General features: G+C 32.0%; 1 protein-coding gene across 1 annotated transcript in view; it reads left to right on the top strand.

Annotated features, from left to right (window-relative positions):
- Window positions 1–16597, top strand: part of Ddr (discoidin domain-containing receptor 2) — a 633418-nt gene that overhangs the window by 491622 nt on the left and 125199 nt on the right. The window contains exon 8 of the mRNA XM_088243797.1: window positions 3150–3387. Coding sequence (XP_088099923.1) covers window positions 3150–3387 — 238 coding nt within the window. The remainder of the gene's footprint in view (window positions 1–3149; window positions 3388–16597) is intronic.

The raw sequence follows: 16597 nt of genomic DNA, 5'->3' as shown, positions 1-16597 counted from the left end.
CGGTGAAGTTTCTAAATAATAATCAAACATATTAAATTATAATACATACTTAAATGTGAGCGTGCGTATATTTATATATTAGAGGGTGTAAGTGTAAGTAAGAGTAAGTGTTGTAAACGTGTGCATCAATTAAAAGCAAGTGGAAGTGTACCGCAGTCAGATAGAATAAGTCGTAAAGGACATATTAAATATATCAATTAGTGAAAAAAATTATATTATATTTTGAACAAGATAGATAGAGGAAAGAGTGTTGTGCATAGTAAGTGCTACAGACGGGCAGATGGAATAAATATTTATTTTGTGTCACTCAAAAGGGGAAATTAAAATTAATGTAGGTTTAATGAGTTTACTTTATTATTTAATAATTTATATAAATAGCATAATTCAGTACGTCTATTTTCAAGAGTAAAAATCCATTTTGTTTAATAGTGAGTGAGTTAGTGTGTATCTACCCATATTGGAGGACCTTTGTAGGTTTAACGTCAAATCAATATACATAAGTTTTAGCATATTATTTTCATGTATATATTTTTTAATAATCAAAGAATACATTTTTAAAAAAAGAACAGTTAAATTGGAAATCGGGCGGGATTTAGACAAGGATGCATAAAGAGAGAATAAGGAGGGGAAATAGATGTACATATTTATTATTATTATGTCTATTAAGTTACATAATGCATTTTTAATCCGAGTCTTTAAATTGTGTATTGTACACCAAAAAATTCTTTAAAAAATAATGCATTTTTAGCATACACTTATTGGAACATAAAACAGGTGGTACCGTCTACAAATCCTGGCTGAAGGATGTATTGTTTTTAAGTAATTCTGCACAGTCAACTACTCCAGTCATAATTTTGTGAAGCAGTAGTTGGAAGCAGCTATGAAATATAAAATGATTGTGATATTTACTTTTAATGGCTCAATAAAAATTATATTCAATACAATTTAGGTGTGCGTAAGCATGTGCATCATTTTAATAATGTATAAATTTTATTTATTTTTTTATTCGGGTTTATGATTTCTGATGTTGGCATATCTCGGACATGCAAAGTGCGAAGCCGTTAATGCAAATACGCAGAGACATCGCGTAAAGATTGTTTATGTGCAGGGCGGACTCCGTGCCAATGTAGTGGATTCTGCGTCCATCTTATTCGAGGCCCACAATATACGTACTGATTCATATGTATCTTCTTACTTTTCTTATTGGCAGGAAGCGAAGTGACTGCGTGGAATTAATTTAATTTAATAAGACCTCTCTTGTGCAGACTTAACACCACAAGCGACCACGCAACTTGACACCAAAGGATTTTAAACTTATTCGTTTTGTTGGTCATAACCGCCGAAATTCGAGACGACTCGAGTTATGATATTATTGGAATATAATTAATTTTAACATCGAATATATACATCCTGCTCAGCAAGCATACTGTAGAGTACATTATTTAATTTTTAAAGGTTCGTATTCTGTTTCCGGATAATGCAAATAAAAAATACTCTAGGGTGCCGTAAATAAAATGTATTTAATATTTTAAAAAATATATTTTGGTGTTTTGCGAAACTGTTGTTGCCTTTTAATAGTAGTTCCAATTTTCATCCATTACTCTTAAATTCTACTTTCTAGAAACAGTTCAGAATAATAATAATAATACATTTAATTAATTAATATTGATTAATAAAAATGATAACATTGCTGGATGAATTTAAATTTGAAAAAAAAACATTTTCTTGTTGCTTTAAAAGTTATTCCTCTAGGCAGTTGGTTATTCTTATTCAAATACGGAGCTTTTGATGCAATTACTTGAATTATTTTAAGTTTAAAATACTCATGTTGGTTAGATATACAAATTGAATTTCCGTTTGTTTGAGTAAAATATTAACTGAATAAACAAGAATTGACAAACCGGAAGCAGATCTAACTTAATAGTGATCAGTTATAAGTAATTACGTGAAATCTTGTTGCAACTTATTTACTGTAGCAAATGCCATTTTGTTTGATCTCAATATCGATTATGATTTTTTCAAGAATACATACGAAGAAAAAAAATTGTGTCGTGTAACTTCTTATGGGTTGTTTTAAGTTATACATTATTATGTTAGACACACGATAGCTTTAGAGCTAATTGCGAGTTTTTCATTTTCTCATTTTTTATTGCTGTTTTTTTAGATAAAGTATCAGTTTTTTTATGATTGCTTATTTTAAAAAAAAGAGTAATTTTACAATGTTTTGTAAAACGGTTTTCACTTTATTCTTATGAATAAGTCAGATCCATTTGCCATAGTTTAGAGAAATGACATGCCAATGAACATTCATCAATAAATCTCCAGGATAATATAACTTCATTTAGTGTAAATTATATGTATGTATGTATAAGGAGGAATGGAGGAGAAGAATAAAAGTAATTGCTGCCAGCCAATCCCAGGATTGAGACCAGAGAAGAGATATATGTATACGAGTAAGACTTAAAACATAAAAATAACACTAGAAAACTTTCTTCGTCCCAAATCCAGTACACTTTTGTCCCATTTATCATTATTTTTAATGATTATAAAATATACGATCCATAAAGGTGTCTATATAACTACAAACAAAATTGATATTTGTTGCAGACTCGTACCTAACGATTATCAAAATGACGCATGTCTAATGGCTACGTACCAGCCACAAAAATTGTGATCGTCAAAACCGACATTTGACGATCGTCAAAAATCGAGCGTACCTTCGCGGCATACTATGATCGATATTTGTCGCAGCTGGACAATCGTAAGACGTTGAGTTCGCAGATTTATTTTTATTATTCTTTTCCGTATACACCATACGGCACTGCATTGGTACACAAATCTCAGCGTATCTCGGCCATTTTTTTTCCATGAAGGTAAGATGATAAGTCTTACGCTCAGATGGCCAGTCTTGGCTCTATGAAGTATTCTAGTGTCACTTTTTAAAATTAATATTTCATGTCGACCATATCGGCAATTTGATCAAAAATCTCTTGTATCGTAAGCTAACGCGATGACCAACGAGGCAGACCAAAACCTCAATTTTTTTTGGAACTGCTTTTTTCAAGATGTTATTTTTTGGCATTGCTATAGCATTAATATGTTCTGTCGCCGCTTTAACAATTTTTAACATATATTATGGTTTCTTTCAGGATTCGCAGTGAGCGCAATGGTGGAGCTTGGTGCCCCAAACAGCAAGTGACGGCAGACAGCAGTTCCAGCGAGTGGCTTCAAATAGATCTGAAGAAAGTCTACCTGATCACTGCTTCAGAGACCCAGGGTCGGTTCGGCAACGGCCAAGGACGGGAGTTCTCCGAGGCTTATATCCTCGAGTACTGGAGACCGCGACTCGGCAAGTGGGTGCGATACTCCGATACAATGGGTGAAGAGGTAAGCCTTAACTCATTATATTTTTTGCAATATGTATCTTTATCTTCATACAGACCTCGCTTCTTCTCCATGCATACATCTTTTCATTTACGCGCGCCGATTATCCGACTTTTGACGTGTCCATCTTCAAGTATTTGTTGGATTTGGTCATGTCGTGTCTTTCTCGGTCTTCTTTAATTTCTGCAACATAGGCATCCATCAACATTGACATCGTAAATCCTTTCGACCATTCTTTTGTTGCTCATCCGCTCTGCATAACCAAACCAACGCAGAACTCTTTTCTGGCGTATTAAAAAGCGAAATCATAAATGCGCCTAGCGGCTATTATTCCTACATACGCTCCTTTATTACCAGGAGACAAACCAAATGATGGATCATGGGGCCAAATACTAGTAAGTCATTAAGTCAAATGAAAAAGTCGTTTTTAGGTCTCAAAATGCTAAATATGTTACCTGACATTTGCAAAAATTCTAATTATTGTAAACTTAATGAATTAGTTTTTAAAAAATCTTGGGATTGAGAAGGGAATATTATAAAAAAATGCCTAAACATACTTGAAAGTAAGAAAGTACATAAATATGTTATTCGTAAATAAAAAAATGACTGCCTAAACTTTTAATAGGCTGTGCTAATAAAATCATTTACACGCGGTGATGTAACATCGTGTTACCTCAAACAAAAGAAATAATATTCTGTAGTTCAGACATTTGAAAAAAAAAACAGATACATAATGTTAAATAATTGTTTTTCCGTAGTTCACTTCTGCTTGCTGCCAATAACCGACTAAGTGAACAAATTTATTCTTTTGTTTTTGTCTTTTTCATACAAACACCGGCGTCAAAACAGCGTCTCTTTCTTCCTCGTTATAAGTTCTATCTCGTGCTCTTATGTAAAACAGATGTATTGTGGTATTGGCATTACTTTTATTCGTATTTATTTGCGCATAGCAGGGATAAATATTTGTTGCATACGGCATATTTATACAAATTTTTATTTTCAAATCCAGTCTGAAGATGTTAATTTGAAGATTACAGAAAACATAAAATCATCATTTAAAGAAATAAGATTGATACTATATATCAGGTATAGTAACCTGTTTAGACTCGTGTTATACCACTGCTACACAAGAGTTTAAACAGATTTTACTAATTATTTATTGTATTTTAAATACGAGTCCCGCGTCCCATGATCTGCAAGGCATGAATTTCTGACGAACTATCAGCAATGGACGTCCAGGAATAGGAAATCAGATGCTTAGCAAATTAGGCAACTGTGGTCGAGACTCTCGGAGGTATCCAGAGTATGTCCATTCAACCGAAGTGTCTCCGCTTGGTGAAAGTTTTATCCAGGTTAAAATATAAAGTCTTATTCCCCTCGGCTTCCAAGCGCATGCAAAACTTGGTGGTTTACGTCCAATTGTGATTTGTGATAGCAACTCAGTAAGCATCCTGCACCATAGATTCATGTTTTATGAGCCAAAAGGATTTATACCGATTCAAAGCGGTTGCTCAAACAGACCGCTCCAGAAATTGCTAGCTCTGAACCTACCTAATCTTTATTTTACGCAAAAATATAAGTATCTATTTAGTAAAGTCACGGTATGTGATTTGACAGGTCACGCTTTGGAACACGAAATCTTTTATCTTATTAGTCTAAGAAAGACGGTGTTCAACGGATAGTTAGACGCAATTTATTTAAAATTAGCCAAAAATAATTATCATTTTTTCATTTTGGTGTATTTTAACTAAAAACCCCATTTTAATTACTTTAATGTGTTATTTTTAATAATTCGTCTACTTGAAGCATGTAATAACAATAAAACAATAATAGGCATATTACAAGTTAATGTTATGTAACTAACTGTGGGAGAAAAATATGATTTTAGAGCGTTACAGACATGAAGTTTATTTAAATTATCTGTTAACTAAAGGCTATTTCATTAAACTACTTTGAAAAATACACATTTTTGTCTTATCTTTTATAAATCTTAATTAAAATTTGGTTAAACATTATTATTCCTAATCGTAAATATTTATTTGAACAATTACAACGTGGTTGTGGCCAAACAACAAATATAGAAATAATTCGAACAATGCTCTTAAATTTATTACAATATTAATAAATATCTAATTTTTTTAGTAATTATCTCATTGTATGTAGTTACGTCAACATTGCTACTTACAGATAACAATTTAAATAGTGATTAATATACACAATTTATATAATCGTTTTATTTCGTATTTAAACGAACGATTGCATTTTGTGATACATCAATTTGAATATGAAATTTGTTGTTAAAACCAGAATGTCACACATTTAAAAACCCGTTGCCACATTTTATGCAAATTTAGACTGGAAATGCTCATTTTTGCAATGTAAATTGCATCGATTCGCGTGGGTTTTCGGACTATCATGAAGATTTTTTTATTCATCGCGTTTAAAGCTTTATTTTATAGTATTAAATAAAAACTGTGGGTTAAATAATAACGGTTTTCAATTTTTTTATTTTAGTTTGTATTCTGTAATTAATTTTAATTCCAAATAAAAATTAATCAAAAACACATATAGGTATATGTATCACTGATATATATTATATATATATATATATGTATCTATACACTAGATGCAGTACTAAGCACCCGAATCGTGTTACATTCAACATAGGTTCCAGAGCTTATTTTGTATTTCGTGGGAAGTTGAGTTTTTACTTGTAAACGCTTAGCAAATGTGAAGCAGTGCGAAAAGGCGCGACGTGCAGTTGTTCGATAATTTTTAGATCATGATTTCAAATTCGCGTTATATGAAGCTTTATCGTCGGTCTCGTGGTGTAATGGTCAGCGCATTTGCCTGCCATGCAAAAGGTCTTGGGTTCGATTGCCGACATGGTTGATACGAAATGTTCATTAAAAAACGTGTTTTTACACCAGAATATTTTATTTTCAGAAGCGTTTATCAATCGGAAAGGAAATAATGATGAACATAATTTGTATATGTTTTTATGACTCTTTTTTTATACATCTTTCTGCATATCAGTTGATTTTTTCAACATGTAAATTTCAAAAATTGAAAACAATGAAAAGCAAGTAAAAATGAACATGTAGGTATTTTGACTAAAACTGTTTTCACATACAATACACTTTGAATGTCTCCAATGAACAATTTAGTTATAGTACATACATCAAAATGCATAGATACTATGATGATAATTAAATTCATATTATAGTAGTAACATTTTCCAATTCTGTGATAGATTTCGTCTGGTCCCTCCGGCATATTTGTACCAAATCAAAATTCAAACATTCATTTCTCTTCGTTCATCCGACCAGATTGTTTGCGCCTATTATTAATCCGTAATTGAAATTTTATTACCAATGCATTTGTGGTCGTGATCGTACACGTATACCAGTACACATATGTATGCCATTTACCTTTACACCTACACTGATTGACTTGTACGTAGACCAGGTTATACCAATTCCAATTAATAGACAAGCTTGGTATATTTATTTTGAGTATTATTTTTTAATTGATTGATACCATTTCGTCTGTTTGTTATCCATTTTCAATTTTATGAATATCGCTTGTGCTTTTTTGATAAGCGATTTGTTTCGAGGTTATCATTTTAAACGGAGCATCACAAATAAAAATTTATGTTTTTTAAAAATTATTTTTTAAGGTCAACTCTAGTGTCAAATTAGTGATAGCAACATTTTAATTGAATTTTCGACCTATATATTGATAATTTTATACATTTTAGCTCCGCCAATGCGTGCACACAATAGTCAAAATATATGTTTTATTTTAAGATAAAACTGGGAACACTAAAAACCGATTCATTAATGTTCTTCTTCTTCTTTTTTTCCACATCCACTCCTAAGTGGAGCATATGGACATCACTAGTTGCCTCCAGGAGACCCTATCGCCAGTCAGCATTTTTTCCTCTTCCCACATTAATCCAGCGCCCCTTAATTCCGACGAATAAAGTCGAAAGACGTCATTGATGGCCTTCCAGGACGGCGTGAGCCCGCAGGTTTAAAGAAGAGGTAACTTGGGTTTGGGTTCACTTAAGGCATGCGCAGCACGTATCTAAACCAGGTCCACCGCCGCATCCTCAAGGCGCTCGTTATAGGAGGCTGTTGCGTCCGTTCTCGGACTTCGATGTTAGTTATAAAATCGAACCACCTTGTACCTAATATTCTTCTCAAGCACTTACTCTCAAAACTCAGAAGTTTGGTGTTTTGAGCTTTGGTAAGGTGCCAAGATTCGCACCCATATAGGAGTACTGGCATTATACAAGAGTTGAATAATCGGCATTTCGTTTTGACCGTTTCATTAATGTTAGGCTGTATATATAAATAACTTTGGAAAGAAAAAGAGGCCTCGGAAACTTCCAATCATTTTATTTATGGTTACATCATAACATCTTTGTAACTAAGATAATAATTCAATAATTTTACCTTCTGTATCATCATTTGTCAAATACATAACTTTCATATCGACGCGGACAGTAGAAATGTGGACGACTTTCCACCGTGGATTTGGGTTAACCCCTTAATTTATTTATTATTCATTATTTATTTATTCACACTCTTTATCAAAATACAATTCCATATTCACTTTGCCCAGCTAACAAGGGTACATACCCCGTTCCAAGCTAGGCAATTACATTTTAATATATTATAATACTTAACAAATTAATATAGAACACAGACAAACAAAATTAAACTTATTCGGATACATATTTTGATTCATATACATACAGACATACACATATATACACACATGTATATGTAAATATACACATATATACACATGTACATTGCTAATTACTTTGCTAATTCCAATTGTAAAATTATATTTCATGTGTTGAATTAATGTGCTAATTTCTTTTTGACCAATGACGTCTACGTAAAGTATTTTGAAGAAAAAAATCATGGCAATATTTTAGTCTCTGGACTGGATTTGAAGCGTAAGATTGGTATTCTTGTCTTAATAATTGATTTACTAACATATTCAAAGGTGCGAATAACGGTAAAAAAGATAAACCTTAAGAGTAAATTTGGTGATTTAAGTGTTTGGTAATTCTGTTAAAAATATATATTTATATATATTGCATATGTCAGGACTGTCAGTTTCTAAACGATCGGTGCGTGGTGAGAAAACCCTATTAATGACGACAACAGCTTTTCAAGCTTTTAGTAAAACGCTACGATTCATAATTATATACTTAATTCGTTTTATCCGATATCGCTTTTTTGTGAAATAGAACCATTGTTTTTCTTTCGTCGCGTGCACAATAGTTGACTTAATGATCTTATAAGACCGAAAATCAACAAATAAAAAATAAACAAAACCGTTCTAATACATTTCCCCAGTGAATAGATTTCCGTTATATATGGAAAAACGATTTTTCAAAGCGCCAGCCTTACAGCACAGGGGCCTTTCATGTTAAGTTAACAATACCGCACTTATACATAATACCCACACTCGGGTCCAAATTGCCTCACATTAAAGGTGACCCAAAAACATATCTAGGCAACATTCAAAAACGAAGTTAGCTTAAATGTGTATATACTCGATCTAATCAATACAGGGGCTGATTGTATCTATTGAATAAAAAAAATATGCATATCAAACAATCATAAAAAATTACAGGCCATTTGGATAAAAAATATTTTTTTTTAAATCCATCCTTGTATTTTTATTTTTCCATTCCATTGTATTTTTTTAAAATCAAACTAATTGAAGAAACTCGCTCTCCAGATAGTAAAGTACATAAAACAATATGATTAACAGTAGTTTTAGTATTAACATTTTACAACAGAGATGAAGAATATTTAAGAGAAGGTAATATAGAAGTCTAGGCATCTACAGGGCTTATGACCTGTCAATGGCTGGTTTAAGTGGCCACTTTACACGCTGTGTAACATTCACCATTCTGCCTATATTTGAACATCTATATTCCTTAGATTCTTTCATCTGTTGATGTTTGTGAAGTTAAAGAGCTGAAACCTTTATTTATGCGGGTGAGATTCATCTAATTGAATTATTTCACCCACATACTAGGCAACGCCTGGATAGAAACAGTTCCCCAGGGAGTTGAATCCAGTCCTTGTCTACAAAAATTTGGACTAACTCAAAATATTGTAGTTTTAGTACGTTAAAAATTGTTTTATTCTGATTAAAGGTTTGGGAGTTTTTGAAAGATGCACATTTATTATTATTGTAATAATTTTTAATTGTTTTCGTATCCTAAAATAATAAATTTACTGTAATAAGACCAGAACGGCTAGGCCTGATGGCTACTCTTAGGTAAGATTAGGTCAGGCAATCCTCAAAAAGAAAATCTGGAGGGAATGGTCCGCTTCGTGGTGTACTGGTTACAGCATGCCATACTTAAGGTCTCAGATTCGATTCCAGGCCGGGTGATGTTTCATTGTCCTGAACTAGATCTAAATCGTGGGACTGATCATCTTTGCTTCTTGCATCAAAAAATCAAATATGTTGCATTGCAAAGCAGTGCCATGCACTTCACTTGGTTTTATATTACAGTACTGATAACAACCATTCGTTATTGTTGCATTATAAATACGAACAATGTTTTATTTTTTTATATATATAAGTAGTTAAGAAAAAAGTGGTTTTATTTATTTTATTATAATGAATAACCATAAAGTTAGTGCTTCAAATAGAAATTTTCAATTTTCTTTTATTTATTTTACAGGGCGGTTATTCAGTGAATGATTACGTAAAGCAATTACTATTTTATTTATTTTTCCTAAAATATCATTTTCCTTCGACATTTTGCCAAATTTTGACGTAGACTGAGTCAGTAATTTACTGTCTCTTGGTATACATAACTCATAACTGTACAACGCAGTGACGCCTTTATGAAATGTGTTTGAAATCATTTTCCATTTGGTATTTGGCCTGTAAATCCGTGTCTTTTAATTCGGACATGTTTGTTTTTGGATCAACATGACCGCTCGTTGCTTGCAACGGTAAAATAATTGTGGTCGATGACTTCAAAGAAACTAGCAAAACTTCTCATAGAAATGTAAATTTATCGTAGTGCGAAATAAAAGATTTAAAAATCATTGAAACAAAGCCTAAACATAATCTTTCTTAAGTAAGAATAACGTAATGTAAAAAGGCATTTTTAAATAAATACTTCATGGCAACTATATCGGAAATCGAACCTGAGACCACTGTAGGCAATCACGCTAACCACTAGACACTGAGGCGGACAAAATCTACATTCGTAGAGTAAATCGTCCATTCGCTTAGGCCTAGTTCTTAAATATTTTAACAAGTTTTGTAACCGTGGGTTCTAGTTAACCTTTGTTCCGGATTCTGTACACAATGTTTTGCCTAAAACTGGTAATATTATATCGCTTTACCTTTCTGCTATGTAACTAGTAAAACCCCATGTTCAGGTTTGTTAGCTGGATAGAAATAATATATTAGGAAGCATTCAATTAAATTTACATATCGCAGCCAGAATTGTAGGTATATGACGTTCAAAATATTATTTAGAAGATCACGTTTAAAAAGTAAAAAGTTCAAAATTGAAAATTTTGATGAATTGCTTATATTTAGCACAAAACTAATAAATAAATGTTGAAATAATATCATTTTATTTAACTTTTATACTTATCTTTATATATATAATTCCTCTGTAAGTGTAATGTCACTGAACTCCTCCTAAACGGCTTAACTGATTTGCGTGCGGTTTTCAGAAAAATGTAGATCTTTGTGCTGTGCGTGTTCGTAGATATTAAAATCTTTAATCTAATACGGAAAAAATAAGTAAAGAGCAAAAATGTCTTATTCATCGATCTACCAGGGTTGCAATCGAGAAGAATGCATTTACTAAAAAATGGAAAGATGTTGTTTTTTTGTGCATAAAAAAGTTTGTTTTTAAAAGTTTACAAACATGATTTGTTTTTTGTGGATCTCAATCAGATTTTTTCCTTAATTCTTTTATAATTCTACCTATTTATTTATTTTTACTGGATTTTTGGTTTTACTAAAATACTATTCAATTTAATAAATTTTTTAAAATCGTATTCCTACATAAGTACACCCCTTTGTTGGTAAAAAGACCGGAGTTTGACGTTTGCAAAAAGAATACCATATTTAAAAAAAACAGTTATTTTACAAACAAACAAACAACAAACAAACCATCACGCCGTTTCCCCGTAGGGGTAGGCAGAGAGGATAGAACGCCATAACACTCTATCTTGGCATACAGACCTCGCTTCCTCTACATTCATACATCTTCTTATGCACGCACGCCGATTATTCCTACTTTTGACATATCCATCTTCAAGTATTTGATGGACTTGATCGTGCCATGTCTTTCTCGGTCTTCCTCGTTTTCTGCATCCATCAACATTTGCATTGTAGATCCTTTTAGTCGTTCTTTCGCTGTCCATTCGCTCTACATGTCCAAACCAACGCAGCACCCCTTTCTTAATTCTGTCAATAATGCATGTCTCAGCCTTACACACTTCACGGATCTCGACATTTGTGCACCTATCATACATCGTTTTACCACACATTCGCCTGAGGGATTACATTTCGACAGCATTCAACCTACTTTCATCATTATTTTTCCAATTCCATACTTCGCTCCCATACATTAGAGTTGGAACTAGAACTCCGTTGTGAACTGCTAGTTTAGCCTCTTGCGATAAACATTTGTTTGCCAAATTTTATGTTTTAGAATTCAACCATAAACAAGTACTTAGGTACCTACTTATCAATGAAAAGTCTTTTTTCAAGCTAATAGCAGGCAAACCAACGTTCAGGCAGGACAACGCCTGTCGGGTCCGCTAGTGCAAATATATAAACAGAAAACCGGTGAAACATCATGTTATTAATCTTACGTCGATTGCAATTTACGTGCTCAATCATTAGTCCTCTCGTGTCCAATGATCCCTTAGATCTTTATATCTTTTTTGCAAATTTCAGTTTGCTTATAAACTCAGAACCATGTGCAATTTAAGGAAAGGGGAAGGACAGGGTGGCCAACAATTTCCATCAATCGATGCAACCCAACACCAAAGCATGTGGTGATTTGGGAAAACCGGAAAAGCATAATGCAGTGATTAATTCTGATTTTACTATTCAAACAGTCATCGCAGTTTAATTGTTTGTGCATAATGAGCAAAGTTCGCTTATTAAGCAATTAAATTGATTCGGTCACGATCCATAGGCGTGTAGTGCCAGCGTAGCTGGCGCCATCTAGCGGCAGGCTCGGATAATAAATCATAAACACTTGTACGCTCCATCCGCTCCGTCCCAATATTACTACCCTTCAAATGCTCCCCATCAGATGTAAAGTTTACACATTACAGCGGTACAAATAAACCCCAAGTACACATAACGGATTTTTAACAAAACTTAATACGCGTATAATGATCATACGAGATAGAATCCTTTCTTATGCGTTCCATTTTTTTGAATATTTAGTACACAAATGAAAAAGAAAAAAAATCGTTTTAAAAAATTCGACAGCATTACTGCGTGCATAACATATTATACATTTGACGTGTTTTTCATAATCAATGTAATCAATTAGTTTTATTTAACATTTCAACTAAACTCGGGTTGTGCCCAACAATTAGAAATGTCAAGATAGATCAAATATTTGTCTTTAAAATAAGAATGAAAAATTGAATAGTATGTGTAAATAATAAACTAAAAAGTATGCAGGTATCAATGAACCGTTTAACTTGGGAATTAAACGAATAAATCAATGAGCTTGTAAGAAATCTCTTAAGTAAAATATTAATAATGTGAGTTTTATTAAATCAGAATCAGTTGACATATTTATTTTAAATATATTAATAATCATTTGTAACGCCTACTGCTCGATAAATAATGATTGTTTTTCTGATTTATCGTTGTTTATCTGAACAGAATATCAAGAGATTTGTTATTTTTTTTAGGAAAAACCAATTTTAATATTTTTGAAGAAAAAAAACATTTTTTTTATTTGCCCGTTCGGAATGGGTTAGACGCTGCATATTAATTTAACAATAATGGCAGCAGATTACATTAGCCTCGGTTATTATTTATGTGACATTTGCTGACGCAAAATGACTTTTCACTGGAACTTTTCTTGTACCGGAGTAACGGTAATATTACTAACGAATAATGCAACCTACCCACGGTTCATCATCAAAACATATTAAGTAATAAAATATGTTTTTTGTTTTATTTATTAAAATACACCTCTTAAATTAAAGCCTTATTTTCTATCTATATGGAAAAATATACAAATATTTACTTTATCACAAAAATCTCTATAACTTTAACAAATCTTTAAAATCACCGGTCAAGTGCGTATTTGTTTTCTGAGCTCAGTAAAATATTAGAAACTATTTTTTTAAATGAATCTGCATTAATGTCATACCGCTTCATAAAAAAATATTGTGGAATAAATCAAAATGTTCTTATCAGTGTTTTTTTTATTTTTTAAAGGTGCATTTACGAGTTCTATTTATTTACTCAAATATTTCAATTTTTAGACTATTCCCAAACTTGAAAAATGAAATTCTATTTGTGGCAGAGTAAGATTTGAACCTGGAACCTTTGGTCCGTGAGTTCACAATACTACCACGGGACCACAATCTGGTTCAAAACTGTTAAAAATATTATTAACGTTTATTATATTTACAAAATCCAAGAATTAGAAGAGCACTTAATGATTCTTTCTGCTTATGACTGAACAATACCCATAAACTGATTTTTTTCCAACACTTCTTCTACAACTATTGAGAAGATCAAGACTTTATTAACATGCTAATGTGATATTACTCACTCAATTTTTTACATACTGTTTTATTAACAAAATTATAATTCTTATTTTTGTGTGAATATTTTGTAAGAAAATTTCACTTATGACGTTTTGTAAGTGGACAGCAGTGACAGCTGACAGTTCAAGCAATTAAAATACCTCTCCAATGCAATGGTACAAATGCGTCTACAAGTCTGAATGGGTTTAATGAGTCGAAACTAAAGTATTCAATGACATGTTTGCGAAGTGTTAAAACTGGCGTAAAACATTCAAATTAGTTAGTAAAGTTTCTTGGTAGATGTTAAATGTATTATTTTAAAATTTAAAATGTAATAATGTCAGGGTGACACTTCTTTACAGGCAAAAACGGCGTAAACTTGAATTTTTATTTATGAGAGGTATTTATTATTTATTATATTATTATTATGTGATGTAAAGCATCACACTCACATATAACATATATTACATCACAAAAGGAGACTTATTATCAGGGGACCACTGGTTAAACCTAAGGATATTAAAGGGCTCGCCTTCTACCTAATAGCCCGACACTTTACGGATCTGGGCCTGGAGGGGGAGATTTGGCAAAATTTAAACTTTCGCCTTTCACACAGTAGCCAGGCTCTTTATAAACCCAGGCTCGGAGGGCGAGAACTATTCTCAGGGATCCGTTATAACAGCTTTTCACAGGTCGGAGTGACGTCAGGAGCTTGAATAGCACTGACCCCCACCTCTAAGAATAAGAATAAAAATAACCTAAAACCAGATTATTAAATTCAACTAAAAAAAACTTAACGAAGTCTTATACTATTATTACCATAAAAACCTTCAGCTAAAACAATTATTTAGGATTTCCATCATCATCATTCCACGTCGACTTTTTGATATTTTAATGTAAATATTTCAATGTCCCTGAATTGATCCTAAAGCGAAAACTTATTACCTTACGTTCATGTAATGATCTAAGTACGATGCACATGGTGTTCCAATGTAGTGCCCTATGCACCATCGGATGCGAATAGGGACATTGTGATGATAATTCGATTGTTGTGAACTCTTGAATCTTATTAACTTCAAAATACCGAATCGAGTCACTAGAAGTACGGAATTGTTTGCAACTACATACGTAGGTACTAACTATGCTTGACACTCTCCGATTCCGCGTTTATATTCCTTAGCCAACAAATTTACTTGTGATGTAGACATTTTTAATACAAAAATTATTCGTTTTAAAACGTTCTTAAATGCATTGTTTAAAACTAATTATTAAAGTCGTAATAAAACATTCTATTTCATGCAATTTTTTCTCTGTTTTTGATGTGTATTATTATTATATTATCTCTTTCTGAAATAAATTTATCAAATATTTTTGTACACTATATATTATATTATTATCTTAAATATACTTTCTGTAAACTAATTTTTATTATTTGTTTTTTACATTAATTTGTTTTACCATTTTTTTTTGCTTGAATTCTTTACAAGTTATTTACAATTTGCTTTTCAATTCTAACATTTTTCTTATATCCATATTTATCTTCTTTTTTTTTTACTATGCAAAGATTCACCTTTTATTTTGCATTGCGGCATGCTTTTTTGTTTTTACATGTATTCCAAAAAAAGTGTTGTTTATTTTTTAAATTATTCCTTACTATGTTACCTGTATGATTTTTGTAAATGCCCCTTGGGCGTATTGTAAAATTAAAATTTAAAAAAATTAAAAATTATGACATTATAAGCAATATCAGTAATATTATAACGCTCGTAAATAAAAATATGAATTAAAGGCAACAGGCGTGTTTGAAGAAAAGAGTTCTAATTTAGTTGAATAGTCGTCTATCCATTCGTTAAAAGTTCGTTTCAAAATCTCAAGTGCTTATTATTAGTATTGGACCAAATCATCGCTAGTCCCCCTTTGAAGTACAGAAACATGTAAGTAGCTACGAAAATACATACTGCGGCATGCCTTGATCAAACAACTTTATGAGATAGAAAATAGGTAATCCGAAACATTTATTAGGATGTTATTCTACATATGAGACCAATAGGGAAATATCACTTTTTTTACATTTTAAAAGTAACAAAAGTCTTTAAAATACTGTCCAGAAAAGAAAAAAAAATTTCTTGTGGCATAAATAATATTTTTTGATTTTTAATTCCCGAAAAACCGGTCATTCCATTTGCCACGCCCCTAATACGTCACGATTTACGATTCATGTTTATTTGTTCCTGAGCCCATTCAAATTTGGTTAGAACATTATCACGAATCGTGACGTCACAACTGCCAAGGCCAAACATGTTGCGTTTTTCCAGCAAGGTTTTTTATTAAATTTCTGTTTTACATATATGTATGAAAACATTTTTCGAAAATATTTATATTCATTTCGAAAATCGTATCGGGTT

Source organism: Micrasema longulum, unplaced genomic scaffold (genome assembly GCF_059751315.1).
Source record: "Micrasema longulum isolate JH-2025_06_02 unplaced genomic scaffold, ASM5975131v1 h1tg000234l, whole genome shotgun sequence".
Taxonomy (NCBI): Eukaryota; Metazoa; Arthropoda; class Insecta; order Trichoptera; family Brachycentridae; genus Micrasema; species Micrasema longulum.
The sequence above is the reverse complement of the archived record's forward strand: the minus strand, read 5'-3'. Positions and strand labels throughout refer to the sequence as shown.